Consider the following 27009-nt stretch of genomic DNA (forward strand, 5'->3'; position numbering starts at 1 on the left):
TTGCTACGAGGAACACGCAGGACTAACTCTCGGGGGTCTTTCTTACCGGGCGGGCATTGTTGGCACTGGGGGGTGTAATGACGTCACGTTCTCAGCACCGGCTTCCGTCATGGTCTGGAGACCGCGCGTAGGATATACCGGAAGTTGTATCAAGTGTGTAGGGGAGGTCCCGATTACCTCGGCTCGAAACCCGCAGGGACGAACTCTTGGTACGCGTCTTTTTACTCCCGTACACGTATGAACGAAGGCCTCAGCTGCTCTTCGGGAAGATTTGAACTATGGGCTTTTCATACAGTTCACATGTGCAGCGGGGGAGTAAAGTGCTTTAATCGACTAACGGTTTTTCGGTTAACCGCTTCGTCCGATGATGCGATTCTCGCTTAACTCAACCGTCGTTTCTGTAGGTTGATACTACACCCACTCCAGATGTCGAGGATGAACTTGCACTCTAATTGTGTAGCCAAGCTCGCCGAACATCGAGCTCGATTACGTTACGTCTGTAGGTATCGTGAGAGACCCTTCGGTGAGCTTCGTGAAAAAATATCGGAACGATAAAAACCCGATGAGCTGTTGAAGTTGAAAATAGAATTGACGCTAGGCCCGTCGATGACGATATTCCTGTCCGTTCGAGAGAGCGTTGCGAAGCGGCGCGGTGCTTCCAAAGGCGGTTGGATCGTTGAGCGGGTCAGTACTCGCGGGTAAAAAACTGAACCGCCTTGAATTATTTTCCTCTCCCAGCGCAACGCGGTACCGGGACCTGGATATTCCCGCGCCGGATACACCGAGCTAACGACGACGACGCTCTCAGTTGCCAGGGAAATCTCGGCTCAAATAGCATCCGTCAAAGGCGCCCACCTCCTCTCTGTTTACCTGTCCGTCCATCCGAGAACCCATTATGAGCCGCCTTTCGCGAAGCCAATTCCAACTTCCGCTCTGCCAATCGTCAGGTTGGAGCAATTTAACTTCTACGACGTCGAGATTCGTGCGTTCTCGGCTTTCCGACTCGCCACGGTGATTTGATCGGCTTCTTTTTCTTCTTTGTTACTAAATCTGAGAGAGGGTGAAGCGAATAGCGCAGTGTCAATAAGTTTGGGTCTTCGGTGTTCGTGTGGGATTAGTTATGCATCGTGTATGCTCTTTTCTCACTTTATCAGAAGAGTTGGAAACACTTTTATTTAAGATCAAGTACAGTGCCAACGACAGCTGATGAAGCATCGCGTTTGCCGTTCATTCGCCGAGTATCCCGAGCGACGAAAGTTTCAAGTCTACCCTTTTGGAAGGCGGTAGAGAGCGACAGAGAGAGAGAGAGAGAGAGAGAGAGAGAAAGAGAGCAAATCGTTTCACATCTGCCTGGCCGCAGGGTGTAGCTAACCTTTCTTCGTAATCGCTGCGAATGGTCAAGCGGCCTCGCATCTATGGCGTAGATTTTACGCAGTGAAGCTCCAAACAACAGCGGAGAAAAGTTACGAGGGCCGTGTATCTTTGAACAGATTTTACGCCATGAAATTTGCGGATTCCAGAGCTTCTTACCTACGGCTTGGGCACATACTCGCTGGTCGTTGACTCATCGGCTCACCGACTGCGCCCAGAGTGGACCCAGTGATGTAAATTCTTTGTCCCGCGTTAAAGAAGCCGAATGTTTGTGAAATTTGATACACGAGGTTCTTGAAGCAGAGGCTGCAGATCCTGAGCGATCATCCGCTGGCCACGATACATCGGGAAATCGTTTTTCATCTGCTTGTTCACCCACCCTACGTCGGTATTCAATGCTGGTGAGTGAAGGGTGAAGATTTGGTGAAAATGGTGAAAAGGGAGAGAGAGGTTGCAACTGGAGTCTGTGCAGCAGCGGGCATTAAATGTGAAAGGGGTTTTGTCAATGTGACAGCATGGCAGTTTCCGTTTTTCGGGAAATGAGAGAAGGGCCGTGCGTGCACATCCATGGCACAAATACGCGCGTACCTATACCCACATTTTAATAAACAGCTCTCTTGCGGCAGCTGTTGCCGTATGCAGATGCCATCGCCGAATTGAGTGCTGCAGTAGGAATTTGGCTCTCATCTTGAGAGCGAGGCTCCCTCATATTTTTTACCATATTAAACAGCCGAAAACAGCACGCGACCCTCCGAAGGAAACGGACGCGAAGACGAGGTACGAGAAAAAATGTATAAAGAAGAAAACCAAGAAGTAAAATAATAAAAAAAAGACAAAAAAAAAAAAAAAATTGAGTGGAACCGCGTATCCTCAGAGTGCTGCTGCCGTACTCCTGAAGAGCTCCGAGAGAACGACTGCTCGAGTGTATCTTAAATACTTTCAGCGCCTGGTCAATCGGCTACTCACGTTACGTCCGTAGCGTTTAACGCGCTTAGTTCAGGCGTCGACTCGCAAGTCCCGCGCGCTGTTTTAACACCATTTATGCAATGTATCCGGTAATAATTGGCACGAATTGTCATACACCGTGAAATTGTTCGGTAGGGTGAGTATGCCAAAGGGACACGCTTAACGCAGGATGTTCACGGTGGTTGCGTGCGGCTTCGGGATCCCTCGATTTCCATAAAAACTGCTCGTACCGCTCCACAACGTGAGAACAATTATCAAAGTTTTTTTTCCAGTTTCTTCGAGATCGTTCTTATCTACCGATCTGGCGTCAAGGGTTATTGATCATCGTTGGACATAATATTCGTCTCAATGATCAGCAGATTGCGACGAGTCAATATTTTAGTTTTTGTCGAAATCGTGTCGTAAATCATGATCGAGCATCTGTTTTGCCAACTCTTTGGGTTTAAGTATCGTTTTTACTGTTTTTGTCTATCGAAAAAGTCGGTTGCCGGCTCTTGTCCAGTTTGATTTTTTTCTTCCCGCAACCATCTGCCGGAGTGCGTTTCTCCGTTTCTCCTCTCCTCTCCTCTCCGTCTTCCTCTTCCTCTTCCTCTTCCTCTCTTCTCTTTGCCTTGCCCTCCTCCGTCCTCATCTCTCTATCTCCGACGCTCCTATCGCGATAAATAAGGACCGGGAGAAAAGACAGCTGGATGTGTGTATCCCAGTTGTCGGTTGGGCTCTCACTCTCTGGTTGCGGTCTGTTCGTGGGGGTGTGAGATCGCTATCCTGGGACGTCGTGCTCTCCTTCCCTCTCCCTTGGTGCAGAGGGTGCTCGGTCTGGTCTGGCCAGATGCTGGAAGTAATTAAACATCCTGTTCCTCCAGGCAGCTTCCTGCAATGCGCCACCCTCGGCTCTCAGCCCAGATTTTTCACGTACCTACGCTTACCGATCGCCGCGAGAAATCCGTTGATGCTGCCCGGGTCGTGACTCGCTGCACCAACGATCACTTTTTTCCCGCCTGTTTCTTCGAACGATAACGGTTGAACCGCGGCAGCCTTCCTTCCTTCCTCCCGCCACTCCTTGAGGTGCAGGCGGGATAAAAGCGGCAGGTGCACCGGGCTCATTAAACACGCCCTGCATCTGCGCCAAGCGTTCTCGATTTCTCGATCCTCGATTCTCGAGACGTCGCCTTCACGTCTGCATTCCTCAAACAAACACCCGCCGATTTTCTCAGACTTCTTCCCTGAAAAGGCGGGCTGAAAAAATAAACACCCAAGCACATTGTTTCCTTACCCGGGTCCGTCTCAGCTTCGACCATTCTGGATTCTGGCGCGTGGCTACCTTCCTTGACGCGCGTGCCGAGGCTGCTGCCCTCCAGATGCACGAGAGGATCGACGGATGCACTCTTTTTGCCTTCGTTCATCGCGCACTTATCTTATACGTTAGCGCCACCGCGTCCCAAACGCTGTTCATGAATCATTTGATTCGTACGGAAAATTTATTTTCAAATTTAAATGTCTGCAGGTCTTCCTGCACTCGATGACGCTCTCCTCAGAGACCTGCGACTGGCTGCATTTTTTCAGTCATTTTTCTTCCCCACCTCCCATGTAAATGCTTTTTTCCGCACCTTGCCGACGACGACACCGTTCTCGCTACGATAATCCCGCCGGTGATTCGAAGAAGGAATATAATGGACGAACGGACCTTTAAAATTTAAAGGGAGCCCCGCTTCTCCTTGGGCTCGGATCGAACAGCTGACGATCCCAACGCCACAAACCTCCGACACTTGACTATAGGTACAAATCTGAAAAACGACGGCCTTCCGGGAAAACGAAACGCCTTGTTCACCTTCGCAGTTGGTCGAAAACAGCCTGTAAGTATCTCTAATTTGCTTTTTTTCATCTCGGTTTTTTTACGCTGGGTTTAATTTTGCCGTAAACTGCATGGTAGATCCATAGCAGCATCGAAATAATACCTGGAGCGAAAAACGTAATGAACGGAAAATTCGTCGCGTGTTTAGAGTGGCTGCGGAGAGTTCACTGTGCATGTATGACGGCATATGGCGCTGCAACAAGCTTATATTATAGAATTTATTTTCATAGCGGGAGTTTGAAAGCTTACATGCGTTTACATGCAACGATGCCCTTAATATAAATAACGAGATGCGACCGCACGTTTTATTCCTTCCGTTTCTTTTTTTTTCATTCTTCACATCACATTCATGTTCGTGTAAAACTGACACCCCATATGGGGTGTCTATGTATTTATTACACAACATCTGATCTCCTGTATACTGTACGATATATCTCGTGTATATCATAAAGTTCACATCGTCAAGCCTGCTGTTTGCTTTCTGAATTGAACAATATATAATAATTAAACGGATAAAATGTGGAATAGGACGAAAGTAGAATAATCGCTGAGATAGAGTCATCACCGTCATCATATATATATTTACTTCCGTTTATACGGAGTAATTAAACCTAAATGACTAGCGCAATTATTGTCAGCCAACTGCAGACAACGAGCTTCCGATTAAAATCAAAACAAACATGCGTTCTGTGGGGTTTACCAACCTATAATCATCCCCCAATTGACGATGTGATGAATCGAGGGTGGTTGTTTCGGTTAATGCAAACAAAGTTCTTAATTGGCTCTCGAAATGTGTACAAAAAATTTTCAATACCGTAAAAAAATGTATATCTATCATACTTGCACAGGAATTTCGTAGTCTCCACTACTACAACACACTGTAACGATAAAAAATATCGTGGGAACGAAAAGTATTTGAGCATTGTGCAGATCGAGAATCAACCGTCCGTCGAGCTTGTTATACGATCGGCAATTACGGCTAATTGGTTTTCCAGGAGATGTATTAAATGTATCGGCGGGGGGTGGATATCGGATTAGTAAACGAGGCAGGACGACGATTAGTATAATCTACTGAAAATTAGGGTCGCAAATTAATCATTGTGTGAAAATCGCAGTACAGGTGATTAGCATTTATGGCTCAGCTAATTATAACCCAGATAGCTGTAACATTGTGTGTTTCAATTCGAAGTATCTTTTTCTCGGTATATCGAGTGTCGTTTTAAAGAGTTAGGTTTTCAACTTGCCGGAGTCGTCAATTTTATTGTGTTCTACCATGGACCGTTTATCCCCGAGCACGGGTTTGTTATGCACAAGCGAAACTTCGCGTGCAATGGTTCGTTGCTCACGGTACGCCGACCAAAAAACGAAAACGGCGCCCTTCTCGTTCGGGATCCTCGGGGATTCCCTCCTCGCGTGGCATCATCATCCCAGCAACGCCCCCCATTTAGCACCTGGATATCATATCCGAACATTTATGGTAACAGCTGCGGAACCTTCAACGATGAGAACCAACGATATTACCGCGCCTGATGCAAATCGACGATGATACACGCGTGAATTCGTTACCCCGGCTCTTCAATCAGAGATATCATGGATCTATATAACTGCAATGTATGGAGGAAGATAAAATTCTTCTCGTGTTTCAGTTACTCACTGTGGGAACATCCTGCGGCTACCTTTACGACACCACGCAATGTCGCAGTTCAATGTGAAAAACTTAATTATATCTTATTCACTTTGCAAAATAATTCCAGGTCAACGATTTACCTGCAGAGAGTGAGAGTCCGTTCGGTGCAGATACTGTATAATCCATTTCACATGGACTCGGTATTGGTTCACACGATCGAACAGATGACGCCACGTGTTAAATGGTGCAGTTTGAAAATTGCCTGTATCTATCCATGTATGTACAGTTTACCCCCAAGCAGCGTTTTAGGGTAGGTAAACTGAATTATTAACGGAGAAACGGAGAGGCGGGAATCGTAGGGGGATACGACTGGGTTTTCTAGTTGGGATAATGAGTACAATTATGAATCGGTGGTCCTTCGAATTGTGGTCGTTATACCGAGTAATTAAAGGGAGTTTTTCCCATCGCCATATGCATTCCCAACTTCCACCCCGCTTCCAGACTTTCCGGTGCTATGCACCCGTCGTCCCTAAGCCTGCATCCGAAATCTGTTGATCCCTTTCTTTCCGCGCCTTTGCAATACTCGTTTTTCAATTCATTTCAACGATTCATTATTGAGAATTAAAGATTCGAGAATGATAACTAATAATTGAATAGTGTTTTTCACATGTCTACGATTATTCATATTTCAATTGATAGTTGAGAAAATTTTTCGTAATATTATTTAATTATTAAGCGTATGACTATTTCGATTCGACACAATGAATTCTCTGCTCAAAATTTCTTTCCGTATACCTGAAAAAATTGAGATCTAGAAACATGACTAAGAAATCAATCGTTATCTTTTGCAGGTACACAATGATACAATGAATACAAATCACTGCGTATAATTCTTTCTTCGTTTCATAAAAACTATTTAGAAAAGTAGAAAAGAAATTAAATACAGGTATTCACGTTAAAGCTAGTTTACACACGTACGTATATAACTACATACTTGTTACAAATTGCAGTTATTATTACTAAATATGGTGATGTCTTACTCCTTCTCGTATGTACATCGTAGCGTAGTTAATATAACAAAGTTTGAATACCGACTCCAGCCGATGAGTCGGTAAAAAAACATTACTCATTAATCGCGCTCCATGAATGATGAAATATTTACAAAATTGGCAGTAAAGTATTTACAAGGGCAAATTCGTCTCTCCTGGCCCTCTCCACGAATCTTGGGCTGGCCTGCGACGATCGCGAAAACTGGTTGTATCGAAAGTTTTCAGCCTTTCGATTCGGGTACGCCGTCGTTTTCCTAGTCTTTTGCAGGCGCGATCCGTGCGGGAATAATCTTCCCTCATTTACACGAGTTCAGGGCAAATCTGAACGGGGTATGACCTCTCTTTGCGAATACCATATGCCAACGCCGAGAATTACGATTGCTATGCCAGCCCCAATTCCACCGCCAACGATGACGCCCACGTTCACACCTGCTGAGACGAGGCAGTTCTCCTCTGTTGGAATAAGACGAATAAGTAAAATCACGATCAATCATCCTCGATGTTGGAATTAGAGATTGAAATACTCGCCTGTTCGGCCGGACACGTCGGTATCTGTGTTGAAAGCAATTAATTTTACGTTATTGAACGTCGCGATTATTTCGGAGCTCAATTCCGCCGTCTGGGGAGTACTGCAGACGTATTTTCCAACTCCCAAGGTTGTTCGGAAGAGGCTCAGCCCGGAGTTTCCTTCGGCAGTTACCGCGCTTTCTGGATACAAATCATTTGATCTGTTATTTGGTGCCGGAGGATAGTTAAAATGTATAGACGATCAGCTATGGGGATTTTTTAATTACCTTCAGCGCTGGGGAACGTCGTATCGTTCAGATAAACCACGGCCTCGATGCTGTCCACCGTTGACGCCGTCCCGTCATTTGTGAACCAGAGTGTTATACTGCCCGCCGTTGTCTCTGACCAGGTTAACGTCAGGTATTGATCAGATTCGTTACAGCTACCGGAAGCCGTTGCTGTCGTTGGAATCATCATGATACCAGATGAAGTCTAGAGAAAAAGAAAATTAGTTATTATGGACAAAGAACAATGGTCATCGAATGTAGCGTCAATTAATTGAAATCTTTTCAAAATTACGAGTGACAAAAAAAACGATGTTAAGTAATCTTTAAAGAATTCGAAATTTTTTCATCTCACCTCTCCGTCAGTAGTCGTATAGGTGACCGTCAAAGTGATGTCCATACTCGCCAAGATGCAGGTTTCATTCGTCGACGAATCTGTGACAACCCAATCGAAATCAGACAGAATTATTGCTGCCGAATTGGTTGTGCCTTGCGCACTTATCGTCGTTGCCGTATCGGCAGATTGTGTTACACTAGTCGTTGAATCAGTAGTCGTTTTATATTCTACTGCAGTTGTCATTGATTCGGTAGACGTTACTTCGGTTGTTGTTAACTCTGTAGTTGTTTCATTCTCTGCTATTGTCGTTGACAAAATAGATGTATACGTTTCAGTCGTGATCGAATCAGTCGTTGTTTCAACCTCTAATACAGTTGTCGGTAAAATAGTTGTTCCCACTTCAGTTGTCGTAGAATCAGTAGTTGTTTCGCTCACTGATGTAGTTGTCGGTGATTCAGTTGATTCTGTTTGGACACTGCCTGTTATAGTTGTTGCCGATTCGCTTGTACCCGTTTCAGTGGTTGTTTCACTCGTTGATGGAGTTGTTGATAAAACAGTTGAACCCGTTTCAGTTGTCGTAAAATCAGTAGTTGTTTCGCTCACTGATGTAGTTGTCGGTGATTCAGTTGATTCTGTTTGGACACTGCCTGTTATAGTTGTTGCCGATTCGCTTGTACCCGTTTCAGTGGTTGTTTCACTCGTTGATGGAGTTGTTGATAAAACAGTTGAACCCGTTTCAGTTGTCGTAAAATCAGTAGTTGTTTCGCTCACTGATGTAGTTGTCGGTGATTCAGTTGATTCTGTTTGGACACTGCCTGTTATAGTTGTTGCCGATTCGCTTGTACCCGTTTCAGTGGTTGTTTCACTCGTTGATGGAGTTGTTGATGAAACAGTTGAACCCGTTTCAGTTGTCGTAAAATCAGTAGTTGTTTCGCTCACTGATGTAGTTGTCGGTGATTCAGTTGATTCTGTTTGGACACTGCCTGTTATAGTTGTTGCCGATTCGCTTGTACCCGTTTCAGTGGTTGTTTCACTCGTTGATGGAGTTGTTGATGAAACAGTTGAACCCGTTTCAGTTGTCGTAAAATCAGTAGTTGTTTCGCTCACTGATGTAGTTGTCGGTGATTCAGTTGATTCTGTTTGGACACTGCCTGTTATAGTTGTTGCCGATTCGCTTGTACCCGTTTCAGTGGTTGTTTCACTCGTTGATGGAGTTGTTGATAAAACAGTTGAACCCGTTTCAGTTGTCGTAAAATCAGTAGTTGTTTCGCTCACTGATGTAGTTGTCGGTGATTCAGTTGATTCTGTTTGGACACTGCCTGTTATAGTTGTTGCCGATTCGCTTGTACCCGTTTCAGTGGTTGTTTCACTCGTTGATGGAGTTGTTGATAAAACAGTTAAACCCGTTTCAGTTGTCGTAAAATCAGTAGTTGTTTCGCTCACTGATGTAGTTGTCGGTGATTCAGTTGATTCTGTTTGGACACTGCCTGTTATAGTTGTTGCCGATTCGCTTGTACTCGTTTCAGTGGTTGTTTCACTCGTTGATGGAGTTGTTGATAAAACAGTTGAACCCGTTTCAGTTGTGGTAAAATCAGTAGTTGTTTCGCTCACTGATGTAGTTGTCGGTGATTCAGTTGATTCTGTTTGGACACTGCCTGTTATAGTTGTTGCCGATTCGCTTGTACCCGTTTCAGTGGTTGTTTCACTCGTTGATGGAGTTGTTGATGAAACAGTTGAACCCGTTTCAGTTGTCGTAAAATCAGTAGTTGTTTCGCTCACTGATGTAGTTGTCGGTGATTCAGTTGATTCTGTTTGGACACTGCCTGTTATAGTTGTTGCCGATTCGCTTGTACCCGTTTCAGTGGTTGTTTCACTCGTTGATGGAGTTGTTGATAAAACAGTTGAACCCGTTTCAGTTGTCGTAAAATCAGTAGTTGTTTCGCTCACTGATGTAGTTGTCGGTGATTCAGTTGATTCTGTTTGGACACTGCCTGTTATAGTTGTTGCCGATTCGCTTGTACCCGTTTCAGTGGTTGTTTCACTCGTTGATGGAGTTGTTGATAAAACAGTTGAACCCGTTTCAGTTGTCGTAAAATCAGTAGTTGTTTCGCTCACTGATGTAGTTGTCGGTGATTCAGTTGATTCTGTTTGGATACTGCCTGTTATAGTTGTTGCCGATTCGCTTGTACCCGTTTCAGTGGTTGTTTCACTCGTTGATGGAGTTGTTGATAAAACAGTTGAACCTGTTTCAGTTGTCGTAAAATCAGTAGTTGTTTCGCTCACTGATGTAGTTGTCGGTGATTCAGTTGATTCTGTTTGGACACTGCCTGTTATAGTTGGTGCCGATTCGCTTGTACCCGTTTCAGTGGTTGTTTCACTCGTTGATGGAGTTGTTGATAAAACAGTTGAACCCGTTTCAGTTGTCGTAAAATCAGTAGTTGTTTCGCTCACTGATGTAGTTGTCGGTGATTCAGTTGATTCTGTTTGGACACTGCCTGTTATAGTTGTTGCCGATTCGCTTGTACCCGTTTCAGTGGTTGTTTCACTCGTTGATGGAGTTGTTGATAAAACAGTTGAACCCGTTTCAGTTGTCGTAAAATCAGTAGTTGTTTCGCTTACTGATGTAGTTGTCGGTGATTCAGTTGATTCTGTTTGGGCACTGCCTGTTATAGTTGTTGCCGATTCGCTTGTACTCGTTTCAGTGGTTGTTTCACTCGTTGATGGAGTTGTTGATAAAACAGTTGAACCCGTTTCAGTTGTCGTAAAATCAGTAGTTGTTTCGCTCACTGATGTAGTTGTCGGTGATTCAGTTGATTCTGTTTGGGCACTGCCTGTTATAGTTGGTGCCGATTCGCTTGTACCCGTTTCAGTGGTTGTTTCACTCGTTGATGGAGTTGTTGATAAAACAGTTGAACCCGTTTCAGTTGTCGTAAAATCAGTAGTTGTTTCGCTCACTGATGTAGTTGTCGGTGATTCAGTTGATTCTGTTTGGACACTGCCTGTTATAGTTGTTGCCGATTCGCTTGTACCCGTTTCAGTGGTTGTTTCACTCGTTGATGGAGTTGTTGATAAAACAGTTGAACCCGTTTCAGTTGTCGTAAAATCAGTAGTTGTTTCGCTTACTGATGTAGTTGTCGGTGATTCAGTTGATTCTGTTTGGGCACTGCCTGTTATAGTTGTTGCCGATTCGCTTGTACTCGTTTCAGTGGTTGTTTCACTCGTTGATGGAGTTGTTGATAAAACAGTTGAACCCGTTTCAGTTGTCGTAAAATCAGTAGTTGTTTCGCTCACTGATGTAGTTGTCGGTGATTCAGTTGATTCTGTTTGGGCACTGCCTGTTATAGTTGTTGCCGATTCGCTTGTACTCGTTTCAGTGGTTGTTTCACTCGTTGATGGAGTTGTTGATAAAACAGTTGAACCCGTTTCAGTTGTCGTAAAATCAGTAGTTGTTTCGCTCACTGATGTAGTTGTCGGTGATTCAGTTGATTCTGTTTGGATACTGCCTGTTACAGTTGTTGCCGATTCGCTTGTACCCGTTTCAGTGGTTGTTTCACTCGTTGATGGAGTTGTTGATAAAACAGTTGAACCCGTTTCAGTTGTCGTAAAATCAGTAGTTGTTTCGCTCACTGATGTAGTTGTCGGTGATTCAGTTGATTCTGTTTGGACACTGCCTGTTATAGTTGTTGCCGATTCGCTTGTACTCGTTTCAGTGGTTGTTTCACTCGTTGATGGAGTTGTTGATAAAACAGTTGAACCCGTTTCAGTTGTCGTAAAATCAGTAGTTGTTTCGCTCACTGATGTAGTTGTCGGTGATTCAGTTGATTCTGTTTGGACATTGGCTGTTATAGTTGTTGCCGATTCGCTTGTACCCGTTTCAGTGGTTGTTGTGGTTGTTGAAGTAGTAGGTGCCTCAAATCCCTGTACAGTCGTTGTAATAGTTGAATCCGATTCAGTTGTTGCTCCATTCCCCGTTGCAGAAGTCGATAGCTCAGTGGAATCTGTTAGAGATGTCGTAGATTCTGCAGTGGTCGCAGATTGAGCCGACAGTTCTATTGAAAATTTCAATGATTGTCAATGAAATTGAATCTCGCCTATCTCTAACTTCAACATTGAAAAGTAAAACAGTATTTTTGTATCAAAATCGCGCCTGTTGTTATAAACGGTCCAGCGTGAGCTGAGTTATAATTTTCGCACAGTGTGTAACGCGGTATTCACTATATTATTCGGTTATTTTCTCTGTCTAACAATAAGTATCAACCCGAATATACTTTTAATGAATTTTTCTCGTATAACATCGGTGCTCACGGTAACGTGGAGTGAACTCTGTTATGACGCATATCGTTAATAACAATTCCGATGATTTTATTCTTCACTTACTTACATGCCTGCAGGGCTCTTTTTACTAATCGACACGTTTCTCAAGTCATGAATAATGAAAAATTCTCTGCAACATGTCAAGTAAAGCCTATACTGCAGGTCTGCTGTTGCCAACCGGATGTTTCCGATAATTAAGAATATTTTATCACGTGTTTCTTTTTTTCCTCTGTTCCTTACAGTCTCACATATTCCTCAATTGTTATTAAAGCATATAAAAATGTCACCTCATTTTTCCCAAAGTAAATTATAGTTCAAATTTGTCAAATCAATTCACATCTGGGGTGTAACGAAAATGCGTGGATTCGACGTATCGTAATAGACACGCGTGTGCACAATTTCCAATATCCCTATCTCGAATTCCATCGATCATAAATATTCAACATTTGTAATACTATTTTCGCTAGAGGCAAAGGACTGACATGTACGTTCGAAGCATGCTGCTTCGTTTCCGAATATCGACAGGCGGCGTCGGTTATGAACGATCCTCTCACTCCACTAGCTGGGTTTATCCATAAAAGCATTGTCAATCACGAACTCCAAGCGTTGAAGATAGATAGGTAAAGGGTGACGTAATTTACGGATTATCGCCCCGGCTCACTGATTTTATCGCGCGAATTTGTCCAATTTTGCTCCTACGCTTATTGTATATTCTTTCAATGTATTTTACAATATTACGCTTATACCCAAATAAAATTTATCGCGATTTTGTGGCCAATATCTGCATCGAAAAATTCTTGATCATCAGCTCACGTGCAGCTCACGTCAGTTTCAAATCTACAATCTCGAGATACCACGATTTTCGTTGATAATACACAGGAAAGCACTTTGCGTCGAAGCGAATTAGCCTGCTACAGATAAGTTTAAACGTTTTTCAGTTATATTTATTTCGCAACGAGTCTCTTTGACTGACACATCAGCATTAGAATTAAATTCAATATCTATTTCAGCAATTGATATCGATCGAGAGTATCTGTTGCTTCAATCAGTCGCCAAATGGATTTCGATTCGTACCGTCTCATAATGTTTCGTAAAGGAATATAAAAAAAAAAACATCGAAAGTAAAATAAAAAATACCGTAAATTGTATCGACAAAATGGTAAAGAGAGAAGAAATTTATAACCTACTCTTGATACTCGGACTAAATATCTGTCGTTACATTTTAACTCACCCTGAGCAACTCCAGCGACGATGCAAAACAGGATGAATTTGAATTTCATATTTTAATGAATATTTCTCCTCGTATTGATTATAATTTTGTCGGTAAAAATAAACGAACGTTGACGAATATGTAAGTTAAAACTTGTTCATTGCACAGGTTGAGAATAACACACGAGGACTATTGAAATTTTCACCTCACTCGAACCAACTGGCGTTGCTTTTGTGGAACTGTCGACCGCGTTTGGCAATAACTGACCATTCGTACCGGTGATGAGTTTGAAAACTGAAAATTCGTCGGCCGTGCGCCAAGCTGATATATTAGGAGGTATAGGAAAATTTCAGGGTGAACCCCACCACCGACGCCAAAACGACTCAATTCTTCGTTATCTTTCCCCGTTGCCTCCAGATTTGACCAGATACGTTATTGCCGCTAGAGTAAAGGCCTGTCGATTGACCAATCACGGCAAAGGACGACATTTCCTTACTAATTGATTCTAATCCGCTCCGTGTTTCCTTGAAAGCAATTTTCACCCACATTGTAGTCACTGTGACGTCAACCCCGCAGGACTAAGCACCGATTCGCGGATCCCCTTTTCGCCTGACTCATTACCTCAGGTCAACAAAACTTTACGCAATTAGGCTTCTACCTGTCCCCAACGTCGCACATCCTCAGCCCTCCGTCTAAATTAGGCAACATTTCGACAATATTTCTCTTACTTTCAGCGCAAATCGCGATTTATTACGGTATCATGTGATTTATACACGGAACCTGATCGCAAATGTCTTACGGAGAAAGCATCTGGATCAGTTGATTGTATTGCTCGTACAGGAACCCCGATTATCCGAACCAATTGGAACCGAGCCTTGTTCGGATAATCGAAATGCAATTTTTATCTTAGAGTATAATAATATAAACAACACAAATTTAAATCAACAAACAGTCCGTATTAAACATCCAAATACATATTGAACCTCTTTCAAACACCGACCCATTATTTTATTACTTTGGTTTTATATAGTCGTCTATTGCCAATTGACGAACGGCTGCTCCGCATTTTTTAACCAGCAACAATGTATATTCCGCACCAAAAATCTATTTTTTAAGCCGGCGTTCGGATAATCCAGGTCCTACTGTAACTCTTACACTATTATTGTGTCTTGGCAAAAAAATCTGAATAACAGTGTATCGTTCTATATTTTTTTTTCTCTGCGGGGGGCTTCTACTTCCTCGTTGGTAGGACTTTACACATTTATTTTACATCACATTAATTTTTGGCAACACATGAAATCGTAGACCATAGCTTCCGGTTTTTATATGTAGGTACTTCTATCCCCATACAGTATACACATGTTAATTTCTCAGGCTGCAATTTTCATTTCTATGACAACGTTGTACATTACATTCCTACCTTATAAATGCAATACGATGCATCTCAGGCCTGCATTTGAAATCTCTCGGGTTTTTTCGAGTTCATTGTCTTTATTATAATTGTTGTTTCGTGAGAATCATGATTAGAATTATTGCTGGTAGGATTGTGCAAAGATGAGAAATTTGAGGAATGGCTTAGAGATTAAATGAGACAGTGATCTGAATAGTCTAGTTTTCTTCACTCTCATCACTCCTTATCTTTCCTTAATTAACGTTTATTGAACTGTTGTTTTCACTTATGTCATTTGACACAAACTGTTGTTGACAATGTTGTAAAATATTATTAAATATATCGTGGGTCGGCATAGTTTTCAGTTAAATCTAAATAAAACCCCATCCTATTATTCTCAATATTTTTATAAAATTAATAATTATGATAACAATTGTAAGATGCACTATAACGGTGAAAAAGTTATGACTAGATCTTAATCTAAAGACAGGATGCAATGATCAGTATTCAAAGTCTAGAATTACAACTATTTACAATATTCAGAAGTCATTCCGCACTAATTGTGCGTTGGGGTAGGATTGTTGAGCCATAGATTGTACATCTTGGTCGTTCCTCCTCGATCTATCATGCCAGAATCTTTGAAGAATATTCCCATAACTCGTGAATTACCCTATGCGCAATGATCAATTCTGTTCTTGAAGCACCACACCACGTTAACGGCTGGAAAAGTGGGTGTATTTTCGTTGTTTTTTTTAAGATATAAATATATTCAAAAACTAGACACCTTCGTCTACAGTACTACGTAAGGAAAAGTCAATATCTCAAGAATTAACACAATGGCCGAACATTGCATGTTTTTCAAATTATGCGGATCAATTGAATGGTTGGGAAGAAAAAAAATAAATAAATAGGGGTTTTAATGAAAAATTCTTACAACTTGGATGTATGGTTTTTTTTATTTGCTGTCGACCCGATCGAAAAATGACGTTTCGAGAAAAAAGGGTTCAAACTTTCAGTTATAGATTATATCATAGATAGAAATTCATACATAAAAACAAAATTTATCACTCACCAATTTTGACATTTAATACCTTCAATACATACAAGAGGCTTACATGAACGTCGTTGAAAACCATGCAGGCAATATTAACGGCAGTTTCCAAATAATGGAGTTTGAATACCCTAATCACGCGCTTGAAACAGTTTCACAGAAAATGCTTCGTCTCCGTCAATTTTACAAATTTCCTTATAAAATTTCCAGAGAGCATTCTTAAAGTATGCATCTGTCATAAAATTTGAAATAAATTTTTGCCCGCGGTGTGGTGTCTTAAACATAGTGCATATCAAGTCGAGATGTTGATGGTCGTCGAAAATACCATATGCTGAACCCAACGATTACGAAAAGGGCAGAAGCTCCAACAACGCTCTCAATAATTGTACTTGCACCAAGGTCATCAATAGAAGACGCTGGTTTTCAATACCCATAGTGGGAATTGTTTTTATTCCCGTCGTCAGCGACGTGGTGTCCGTCGACAAAGTAGTCGAACCCATTTCAGTATTGGTAGTAATTAGCAGCAAACGCTCAAACTTAGATTTGTCATTTCAAATCGCTTGGAAATGGTTCAAATTCTATTCCAAATTCATTTGTTTCACTCTACTTTTCTGCTCGCAAATTATATTTGCGATGATTTTTCTCACTCACCTCCAAAAACTCCTAGGACAGTCAGAAGCATGACGAGTTGCAGATTCATGTCACTTTTTTTCCGTCTACCGATTCATAAATAAAGTAATTCAAAACGCCAAGACTATCAAACACCTAAACCGATAGACGAAAAATTTCACTAAATCACCACCGCACGACTGAATTGCCAAAATAATCAAGTATCATCAAAATTTTGAGCACGTTGCGAGAAATAGTCTTACGCCTTCGAAAACTAGAGCATCAGTCACGCATTGCAATAGAGCAGACCAATCCTCTTGGTCACCGTTTTAAAACTGGAAATATTTCACCCCGGTTGTGAGCTGTTATATCGAAGGAGATGCAGGATGAATTCCGGGTAAACCCCCACCCATCCACGGTAACTGAATTTTTCCTTATCAGAGTCGCGGTTACTTCCAGACTCGCAACGCACGGCTATCTCGACCAACAATTAAAGCAATCCCGTACCGTTGAACAATCGTGCCTCTGCACAGCCTGGCGTTTCTCTCCTTCGTCAAAATAACGAATAAAAATTAATATTCATCCGAAAATGTAAGATTGGAAAAATTCCTAAGCTGTAGGTACTTTTCAAACATTCAATGATTCAATGATTGAATAATTGAATAGGCGTACGGTACAGCATCTATTGAATCAGCCTTCTTTCAATCATAACGATCAACCCACCGTCATTTAACTTTTCATCCTTTACCGTATTGTTACAAATTCTTCCCAAACACGTACATAATATTATAACGTTAAAAAAATCGATATGTTTAATTCAATTTTTTCAACATCTCTTTCCACTGTTAAATTCGCTTCACCGAGTACCATAAATCCTGTGTTTTCAGATGGTTGAATTCGATGTTTTACACGCGTGGAGCTCCCAATGTGTTCCCGCTTTTGTGAAAATTCCATTTCACCAATTTGCCGAGGCACTTTTCTCGTGCGGCCTATAATTTTAACGGACTTGGGAAGTCTGTAGGGTGATAAGGAACGCGACAAGTATCGAGACCGACACTTTCATCGAGAGATTAATTCGACTGCGACGCCGTAAATCAGAATTCTTCTCAATTAATGTGAGTACAAAAGGGAAGTGTTCGCGCAACTTTATTATTATTATGTTAGTTTGTAAATTTATAACAGCAAATACTTTAGTTTCGTTATATTCGTAGGTTGTACCTATTTACCACGTATAAGGTGAATAAAGGGTCGCAACGGTAGAATTACTTTCTTATTCCACATGACAACTAGTTCAACGTTACAGCGATTCAAATTACGTACTTATTGTCCGCGCCAGAAACTCGTGGGCCGATACTCGAATCGGCAGTTACGTACGTTCGCTTCGCCGGTGAAGGCGCAGCCCAAGTTAGTTTGTCTCGAGCGCTCGAATAGATAGGACGTGTTAGGTTTTCCTTTACCCACGCGCGTCGACTATTTCGTTTCGCGTAATTTTAAGATTTATTCGTTTAATTTGGTCGAGGGAGACGCGGTTCACCCTCCGGTTATACCGGAGGTGCCCGTCTCCCGGGCGAGCGTCATCGCGGCGACATACGTCGTCGCCCGAGCACTTCAGCGTTGGTTTCCCGAGACGTCGGGACCGCTGTTTGCACGGCATTAGGCTACCTTACACGCTCCCCCTTCCCCGCTTCCACGTTAGCGTTAGAAGTTGCGGATCACGGTTACTCATGGAGATTTAGATAAGTTGGCTTAAGATTATTGAATGATCATTCAATATAGTTGCCAAGGAACGCACCAGCGACTGTATTATCCTGTATTATGATAATCTGATTTGCAGTTGATAAACGTTTGTCTTGCTTCGGCTTTTCCCTCTGCACCGTGAGGGTTTTTATGCCGAAGCAAGCGTCTTGTCTCTCCCGCGAAATCGTGTTATTTATTTATTCACCCTCTCACTCGCTCATCCCATCCCGATTGAAGTTAGAGAAGAACTCTGGTCAATCGATCTAAACAGGAAGCTTGGGAAAATTCATGATAACTGTCCTATCTTTAGGATGACAAAATTTCGCGGAAGAATGACGAGGGTCAGAAATGACTTTATTAAAATTGAACAAGTGGAACTAAACCGTGTAATTACCGGTTTCAACTGGAATTTTTTTCCTCTTAAGATTTAATAGATGGTATTAGAATTTCTCGTCGTTAATTATGAAAAAACTGCGATTGCAATATGCGGTGCTATTTACGATAGCAAAAGTACGTGTAATGAGCTCAAGCCCGAGGACTTTTAAACGGACCTAATTAATTACAAGCCCTGCGCAAGCCACTAGAAAGTAGATAAAACTACAGGACGTTTGTTACACGTGAATTTTATAGTGTTCTTTCACGTAAATTAGCACTCTTTCCGATGATTAGTATATCCCACGAGCTGTAGAATATAATATTTCTGCCGAGAATCGCGACTTGCCGGTGCAAATAAATGACAAATATTTCATAAAAATTATGAATAGATGATCGTTGATTTTCATTGGATATGTATCATTATACGTTTGAATTGGCGTCTTTATAGTCGCTTCACGTAATTTCAGCAGTACGTAAAGTTGGTATCTTTATTGCGTAAAGTAAAGCAAGCGTGCCATTTCAACCGACCCACTTACAGCTTGATCAGTATAAACGTCTGTTGTACGTGTCATTAGCACAGTTCGAATTCGTGCTCATTTTTCAACTCGCGGACTATTAGAAATACGAAATACGTTTAGAAATAAATCTGCACGATATGACGAATATTGGAATATAAGGTTGAATAAACGTATAACTCGCTATCGCGTTTTCGTAAGCTTTTTTCCTCGATTTCTAACCACCGTGACCGTTTTCTTTCTTCGAATTAAATACGTGCTTCAACAATGTTTACCGTATACAAAAACGTGTGCGTATACAGTACCGATATGCATATCGTATTCAACTAATAAGGTTGCAGTGCGAACTGTTGTGAACCTTGATTAGTGCGAATTTCATAGGAGATCAACAAAGAAGTGACTTCGCAACTTTGCCACATCGGAAAAACCCACGCGAAAAAAAATGTAATACAGATTTTGGATCGGTCGTGATGAATATATGGACAGCACTCTTTTGGAGTCAAATTCACATCGATTGTCGCAGATATGCGTGAGCATATTGTAACATTTACTATTGGCATTGTAACTCTCATTATCGGATTTGTAAATCTGGCCACAACTGCCGTAGATTAAACTCCAAAAAAGTGCTGTCCGGTTAAAGTAAGCGTACCAGTTATTGAACCTGTCCCAAATATTTAGCTTTTTTAATATTACCAAAAAATAAATCTGCAGAGTTTAACCTTGTAGGAAATTGATTTTAGTCACCGAGAAATTCACAATTTGTGCCGTCAATTTATAATTTTGGAAAATGAAAGGGTCAATAACTGTTACACTTGCCTGTTATTCACCCCGGTAGATGTAAAATTTACAATATTTTTCTTTCCGTGCAGATGTTCCCGATTGTCTTCATACCTGAACGTTCGGTTTTTTACATCGATCTTCAGCTCTTAAGCCTCTTCCCCTTCTTCCTGATACGTGCCTCGAAAACTAACGAAAGCTGACGAAAATTCCCTCGAATCGGGAATTAACCAGCTGCATCGTCATCAATGGATAATACACGTGCGGTAGAGTCCGCAGTGTGCGAATGCGGCACACTGCATTTGTACAAAACGTATAATGAAACGCACGAGATAAAAACCACTTCCTACTCACCACGAATTCACGCACGTATAACCCTCCTTACACGCACACCCCTACTTATTACGTACCACTTTTACCTGTAACGCACAACCACCCACGTATACCTTCGTCAAAGTTCAAACCGCATAGAAATTTCCGTATTGCACGTTAGGCATGTCGTGAGTATATAATAACCCTCGATAACGGCAACTGCAACCCCCGCAGACAAAAAGGGGTTTTGATTCGATGTAAATAGTGAAATATCAAACCGCTGCTGTAATTGTGCACTCTGTAATTACAGTCCTGAAATCGGTCCGGCTAAACACCGCTTTGCTTTAACAGATGTACCGGGAAATCAAACTGTCATTGTCGTATGGGTATACAGGGCTCGTGTTCACCACTTCTTCTATAACAGTAGCGCAATACGTAGCAGAAGCATTCTACCTACCGTATTTTTTGTTTCTTCTCTCTCTTCTCGCTTCTGGGCTTACGGTCACAGAATGGGTCGATTTCCGGTCGAAAATTCGGCCTCGCGATCCCAAGTATTGATAAGCGGCGGTTAGTGCAGGTCGATTCGAGCCAAGCTTACCGAGAATCCCAACATTTCCTACAATCGGTATCCTGATTTGAATCACGTGCTTTTAACTTGTGCGTTTGAAAATTTACATCAGCGGGATGATACAAGTTTCCCCTTCCACTTTCTTATTTGAGAACTCATGACATTCTATTACCGCAGCAACGAAAACAAATGTTGAAATGGAAATTGACTGGTAAGAGTGGTAGCATTGATTATAATAATAATAATCGATGGAAATTTTTTTGATTTTCTATCTCGGGAGTGAGCTGCGAAAAAATTGTTTTACCAACAAACGTGGGGGAAAACTCAAAAGTTTTGCTAACCTTTGGTTATTTCATCACCCAGCGCGATTTGGGTGGTAATATTTTTCAGTAGGATGTCGAATAAGGGTCCTCTACTAATGCAATGAATGTTACCCCGCTAATTTATACCATTTGAATACTGATGCGGTCAAACTTGAAAAATCCGCGGTTTTTCTTGTGTTTTAGGTCTGACTCACGCGTCTTTGGTGGTCATCGCACCACACGATGTGGCAGATCGGCATGGAATGGCATTGAATTGAGAGTAAAATTTCCAATGAATCCAACTCGGCTAAATCTTCAACGGTTCCATGTATTTCATTACATCGGCGAATCGACGACACGGAGAAAAATTGTAGGTTTCCGAGAAAAAATGCTTCTATACGATCAGATAAATTCATATGAAATTTTATCTCCAATTTGACATGATAAAATTATATAAAATTATCATACCCATACAATTTTATATTATTCTTTATAAGTTTAAATAAATTTTAATAATTTTATCCAACTTTATGAATTTGCATGAAATCATACGGAACTTTGAAAGAAACTTAGGTTTGACATAACCTTAAATAATTTCATAAATTTGGATAAAATATTATAAAGTTATATGAAAAAATATAAAATTATACGCATATAATTTTTCAGAATTTTGTTAGGTTAAATTCGAGGTAACATTTCTTATAAATTTATCTTATCGTATAAAAATATTTTCTTACCGGGATACTGTGTTATTATATTTAGCGATTATAATACAAACCGCTGACCAGATATCATTAGTTAGATTATACAAGGAATCTACTTATCTCAGTTTTTTTTCTTTGAAGAAAGAAAAATTTAAAAAAAAAACCAATTTACATTACTCCGAGTCAAAACCACACTCACTTACTGATGTAATAAGCAAAATGGGCAATTTAGATGAGACTACTTTCACACCTTGTTCATTTATCATCCTGCGACTCTAACTGCGAACGCCAAAATTTCGTGGGCTGCAATGCCATTGAAAGAGTTCGCCAAATGGCAAGTATTTACGACCAACTAAGGGATAATGAAATCGAAGAGAAGAAAAAATTGTCCTATGCAGCCGGCCGTTGGGCTTGCTGCTTTGTCCAGCAGAAAAAGCACAGTCCGTTTCATACTGCAGCATGCAATTTGTCTCCTTCAGCCAAGGGGTATAATAGAAAACGTCGAAAGTCCCTTTTCGAATATCTATGATGAAATCGTCGACGCAATTCACACTGAAATTGGCGTTGCTGCCTTATTTTGCCGCGACTGATAATTTTCTCGGTTCTCAAACCGAAGAAGAACCTCAAAAAGTTGAGAAAATCTTTCATTCCTATTTCTCTTTATAACGCGAATACGATTTATTGTTTAATACATTATTTTGCCAGTCGCCGCAACGACCGAGCCGTTTGACTTTTCGCTCCGATGGTTAACCACAGTTGAAGTAGATTTCAATCAGGGGAACTTACAAGCGGGGAATTACAAATGTTGTTTATGGGGAACGTGAGATTCCCCGCATCGCCATTCGGCACGGAATGCTTCTCGACAGCTTATCAATATCTCTAATCCGATGCCCGCAGCTCCGTTATGCAATAGTTAGTACGAAGAATAAGCGTGCCAGAAATGATCCGTGACAATGTACGGTAAATGACCTTGTTTCATATCACCAGCTTCTTCTATTCATTTTTCTTGGATTTTCTCTCTTCTCCCTCACAGAATTACAACCGCAAGTGAATCAGCTGTGTTTATATCTATGGTAAACCTCAAAAGAGTAAACCAATGTGTCTTTTATTTGTCTTACGGTGAATCTGAGGTTGAATTTTATGTCGGGTAAAAAAAAAAAAAAATAAATCAATTACTCACGAATCATACGCATCCTAATAAATCTATATCTTGACAAAATGGTAGAGAAATTTCGTAAATCAATGCGTCGTAATTTTTTTCTTCTTCGCACTGACGATCTGTTTAATACATGAAATGCGTTATTGCAACAAAAACTTTGGGTATTCAATCCGTTGTTCGATTCACCGGAAAGATGGAACTTTTTACACGTGCGTGCGTCGGGTGAACAGCTACATATGGATATTGCACAAGTTGTTTTGCAGGGCTGCGAAACCATGCCGAGTGATTGCAGTGCAGCAAGAAAACGACTTGACCCTTCCGCATTTTTTCTCTATACATCAATTCAACCCCGACTCGTTTCACTCCGAGTTCCAATCTCCTTTGTAAGTCGATTTCAGGTTCGATTAGAGGTGAATTAAAGCGTGCACGTTGCACGCATGCACATATCGACGCGTGCCTGCACGCGGATCATGAATTTCGTCTGACTCAAAGCTGCAGGGAGCTTGCAATAGTTCGTATTGACCCTAAAACAGTTACGGTGTCGACAAATAGGCTGGTGACTGAAAAGTCGACGAGAATACCGGAGTTATGTGTGCAAAAGGCTGCACGTATGGGTGTAACAAACACCCAGCAGTGCCTGCGGGGTTGACGGGAATTCACGGTGAATTATTATACCTACTGTGTTTCAACGTCACCGTGAAACGACGACACGCGTGACGTGTAAATTCCTGTTTGTGCGGGGGTTTCTACTTTCCGGGATCGGGAACAGCTGAGCCGTGACTTCACGCATGCCGGACAGATGTTTTTACTCTCCATAAATCAATGCGACGTTGGTTCACGTATTACTATCATTATTATCACAACGCCACACACATTCTACGATCCGAGTGTGTGTTAACTCGACTCGCTAATTGCACCCCGTCATCGTTCTCCGCAGCGCTAAGTACCACGACAAACAACGATTAATAGACCGCTGCCCCGGAAGGTACTGTGCCTATGCCTACGTGTAAGACTAATGAGCTCTCATACTTCGACCCTATAATCGATCGGCTATGATCGTTACATCAGCAATAGAGTCAATTATGCGCTGTGCCGTGCCTTTGAAGAATTAATATAAGTTTATACTTGCGAATCCTCGACCTAGTTCAGTCGGTTATTTATCCTTATATGTATAACGCGAGCTTGTCCTATGCGTGTTTTCAGTGCACAAAGTACCCGTTTCTACGACGGTCCATGAAAAGACCACTTTCAACACCTATGAGTCAAAAGTGGTCTTTTCTGTACTGCGCGCATGCGCCGTCGCGAACAAATCCAACATCACGCGACCTTAGCATCAATTTCGTGCTTTGTGAAAAAACGCGTAACATACTCTCGTTATATAAAGAATCGTGTGCAACAAGGAGGCAACGCTCTTTTCGCCTCGCTTATTTGCAATATTCGTCTTCGGCTCGGACGCGTGCTCACTTACGACTCGTATTGCAAGCTTACGCTCGGCCCGACAAAAGACAGAGTTTGCCTCCTCGTTACACAACATACTATTTAATCAGCTCTTTCTCCGATTTACAATAACGAAAGATTTCGGCAACGTTTCTAATTCACCGTTAGTTATTTTTATTCCAAGCAGTATTACTCTCTGGATTCCTTTCGCGATTATTCAACGATTAATTATAGTGAACTTGGTTTTCCGTTGCGTTACAGTTCGCTGCTGCAGCTGACAATATGTGTATATAATACGGTATATGACAAGTCGGATATGCGTGTCTGGGTTATGTTATAATACACGCTGTATACTCGCATCCCGTACGAAATTGATCGTGTCAAGTTTCGAAAGTGTCATCTGCCCTGCATGGCTTGATGCATTATATACGTATACATACATACATATATATTGATAATTTGATCCATTACTATCGAGTTTCATCCATCCGAGCAGTACGTCGTCGCTTCGATCGTCGATGATAAAAAAAGAAAAAAACAGAATGGAAAAGAAAACGGAAAAGAAACAAATTTTTTGAAATATAATATTAAAGCAAATGCGTGGACAATGTCATTTTCCGTATTAGGTAAGTATTGTAATGACGAATAGTCTGCAAACATGGGAAAAACGGTCCGAAAACCTGTTATTAATGCAATTAGACATATTATGCGTACGTACAATGTACATGGTATAATACATTCACACGGAATTTCTTCGATTCCCACAAAAATCAGTTCACGTGGACCGGAAGTTGGTCACTTTTAGCCCCGAATTTCCCATCGGGCTGCCCCACGCATTTCACATGCATGTACCTATCGTATTATTATTCATACATGCAATATATGCACATGTTTCAATTTATTTTATTTTATTCTATTTTCATCACCATTTCACGTATCAACCCTTTGCGGCACAGCGTCTCATCTATGAGACAACATTTTTGAATCATTTATCCAAGATTTAAATTCAAGTTACCATTGCGCTGTAATGTTTTATGCATATTTTCACTTCGCGAATGACGATGTTTTAAGAGGGATTACGATGACTCCGCGAATACAGTGAGCGCTATAAATAAGCAGTCTTGAAAATTACTGTTTTTACAGAATAAATGTAATTGCGGGAAGATTATGCAGGGTACAAAAGTGGAACTCCGTAATCTTGGGTTTTTGGGATCGCTGAAATGAATTCGACGTAAAAATTTCAAAATTCAAGATCGCAGATCCAATATGGTGGATTCAAAGTATAAAAAAAAAAAATTCAGCCGGGCGGCCTCGAAGTCTTCTGGTGAAAACGCGTTTATTGTCTGCATTCATGAAGGGTTAAGGAAGTCGCTATTACGGTTTTAGATTCATTATCAACGACCCCGAAAAACCGTCAAGTAGCAAATTTCGAGCAAGTGCGATCAATTTTTTTTATTTTTTGACCTCCAAAATGAATCCGCTATATCGACTTTCGTCATTCTGAATTCAGATCCGTCATCTTTGATGCCGTAATTCTGACAACGGAATCGTATTCGAAGTCCCATAAAAAAACCTGAGTGTGCATTTCCGAGCGATTCCGATGGCTTTCACATTTTCAGTCCACCATATTAGAACCGCCATTTTGAATTTTGAGAATTTCCCAGACCTAACCCCATTTTTGAAATCAGCAATATCGAGAACCCTTATCTATCCAATTTCAAAGTATTTGACTGCAAGGAAAACTGTACGCTTCAAAGGGTCAACAACACTTCTGTAACGGGGGATGAAACATTTCGCAAGTTATTATCAAACTATCCTACTATGCAAAAACGTGAATCTCTTCTTTTTTTTTTCTCTTTCTGCCTGTTATTCGGAATGCGTGTACTTATGCGTCATTCATTCGGTACTTCGTTTCCGGGAGATTGTCGGAAGTGGGTGGAGATTTCTTAGATTCAAGATTAAAGACCGTGTAATAGCCGTCTGACCTCTAAAAGCCTGCGGAAGTGCGGCGAGGTAAAATGGAACGAGGGAAAGCGGAAACTTCTCGACCTATTTCTGCGCGTTATGTTTGCAATTGACCCTACAAGTTTGTGTTTAAGTGTAAAAAGTATTGTCGTTGCATTAGCAATATGTTCTCAAGTTTGTGGAGAATATACCAACAATGCACATTCACTCGGGTTTCGCCCACCAACATCCGTAGCTTTATCGTTTCCCCGTCGCAATGTAAGGACGTGTCGATAAAGTGTCGATAAGAAAAATGCGCTTGGAAAAAATACTTCAGTCCTGATCCAAGAAAACGCGCATGTTCTGTTCTACCTTCTAACTCATCAATGGGGTCGATAACGATCCCAAGCGTTTCTTGTTCGTAAAATCGTTCCAAAAGCAATTACGCGACTCAAAGGGAAACAAATATTTTCGTTTTTTAATAACGAAATGAATGCGGCGAGGAGCAAATTTAATTTGTAGTAAAGGAGTATTGGAGTGGAAAGGCAAAACGAGCTGTTCAAAAACTTCTACCAAGTACGTGTGTAATTTCGAGAATACTCGAATATTCAC

General features: G+C 41.4%; 2 protein-coding genes across 4 annotated transcripts in view; one reads left to right on the top strand and one right to left on the bottom strand.

The window, feature by feature from the left end:
* LOC107216847 (homeodomain-interacting protein kinase 2) overlaps positions 1 to 27009 on the top strand; it is a 71414-nt gene that overhangs the window by 7435 nt on the left and 36970 nt on the right. For both annotated transcript variants that reach the window (XM_046737076.1, XM_046737077.1), the window contains exons 2-3: positions 17455 to 17682; positions 21358 to 21523. In XM_046737076.1, coding sequence (XP_046593032.1) covers positions 17681 to 17682; positions 21358 to 21523 — 168 coding nt within the window. In that variant the 5' untranslated portion in view covers positions 17455 to 17680. The remainder of the gene's footprint in view (positions 1 to 17454; positions 17683 to 21357; positions 21524 to 27009) is intronic.
* Positions 6688 to 16882, bottom strand: LOC107216839 (mucin-2). 2 transcript variants are annotated; one of them, XM_015654138.2, is made up of 5 exons: positions 16610 to 16882; positions 8012 to 12042; positions 7660 to 7864; positions 7394 to 7573; positions 6688 to 7318 (listed from the first exon to the last, which is right to left on the bottom strand). In XM_015654138.2, the coding sequence occupies exons 1-5, from the start codon at positions 16656 to 16658 to the stop codon at positions 7176 to 7178; spliced, it is 4608 nt and encodes a 1535-aa protein (XP_015509624.2). In that variant the 5' UTR covers positions 16659 to 16882; the 3' UTR covers positions 6688 to 7175. The 2 variants fall into 2 exon arrangements, with proteins under 2 accessions (XP_015509624.2, XP_046593031.1); XM_046737075.1 differs by lacking the exon at positions 16610 to 16882 and adding an exon at positions 13539 to 13785.

The sequence above is a fragment of the Neodiprion lecontei genome, chromosome 4, assembly GCF_021901455.1.
Source record: "Neodiprion lecontei isolate iyNeoLeco1 chromosome 4, iyNeoLeco1.1, whole genome shotgun sequence".
NCBI lineage: Eukaryota > Metazoa > Arthropoda > Insecta > Hymenoptera > Diprionidae > Neodiprion > Neodiprion lecontei.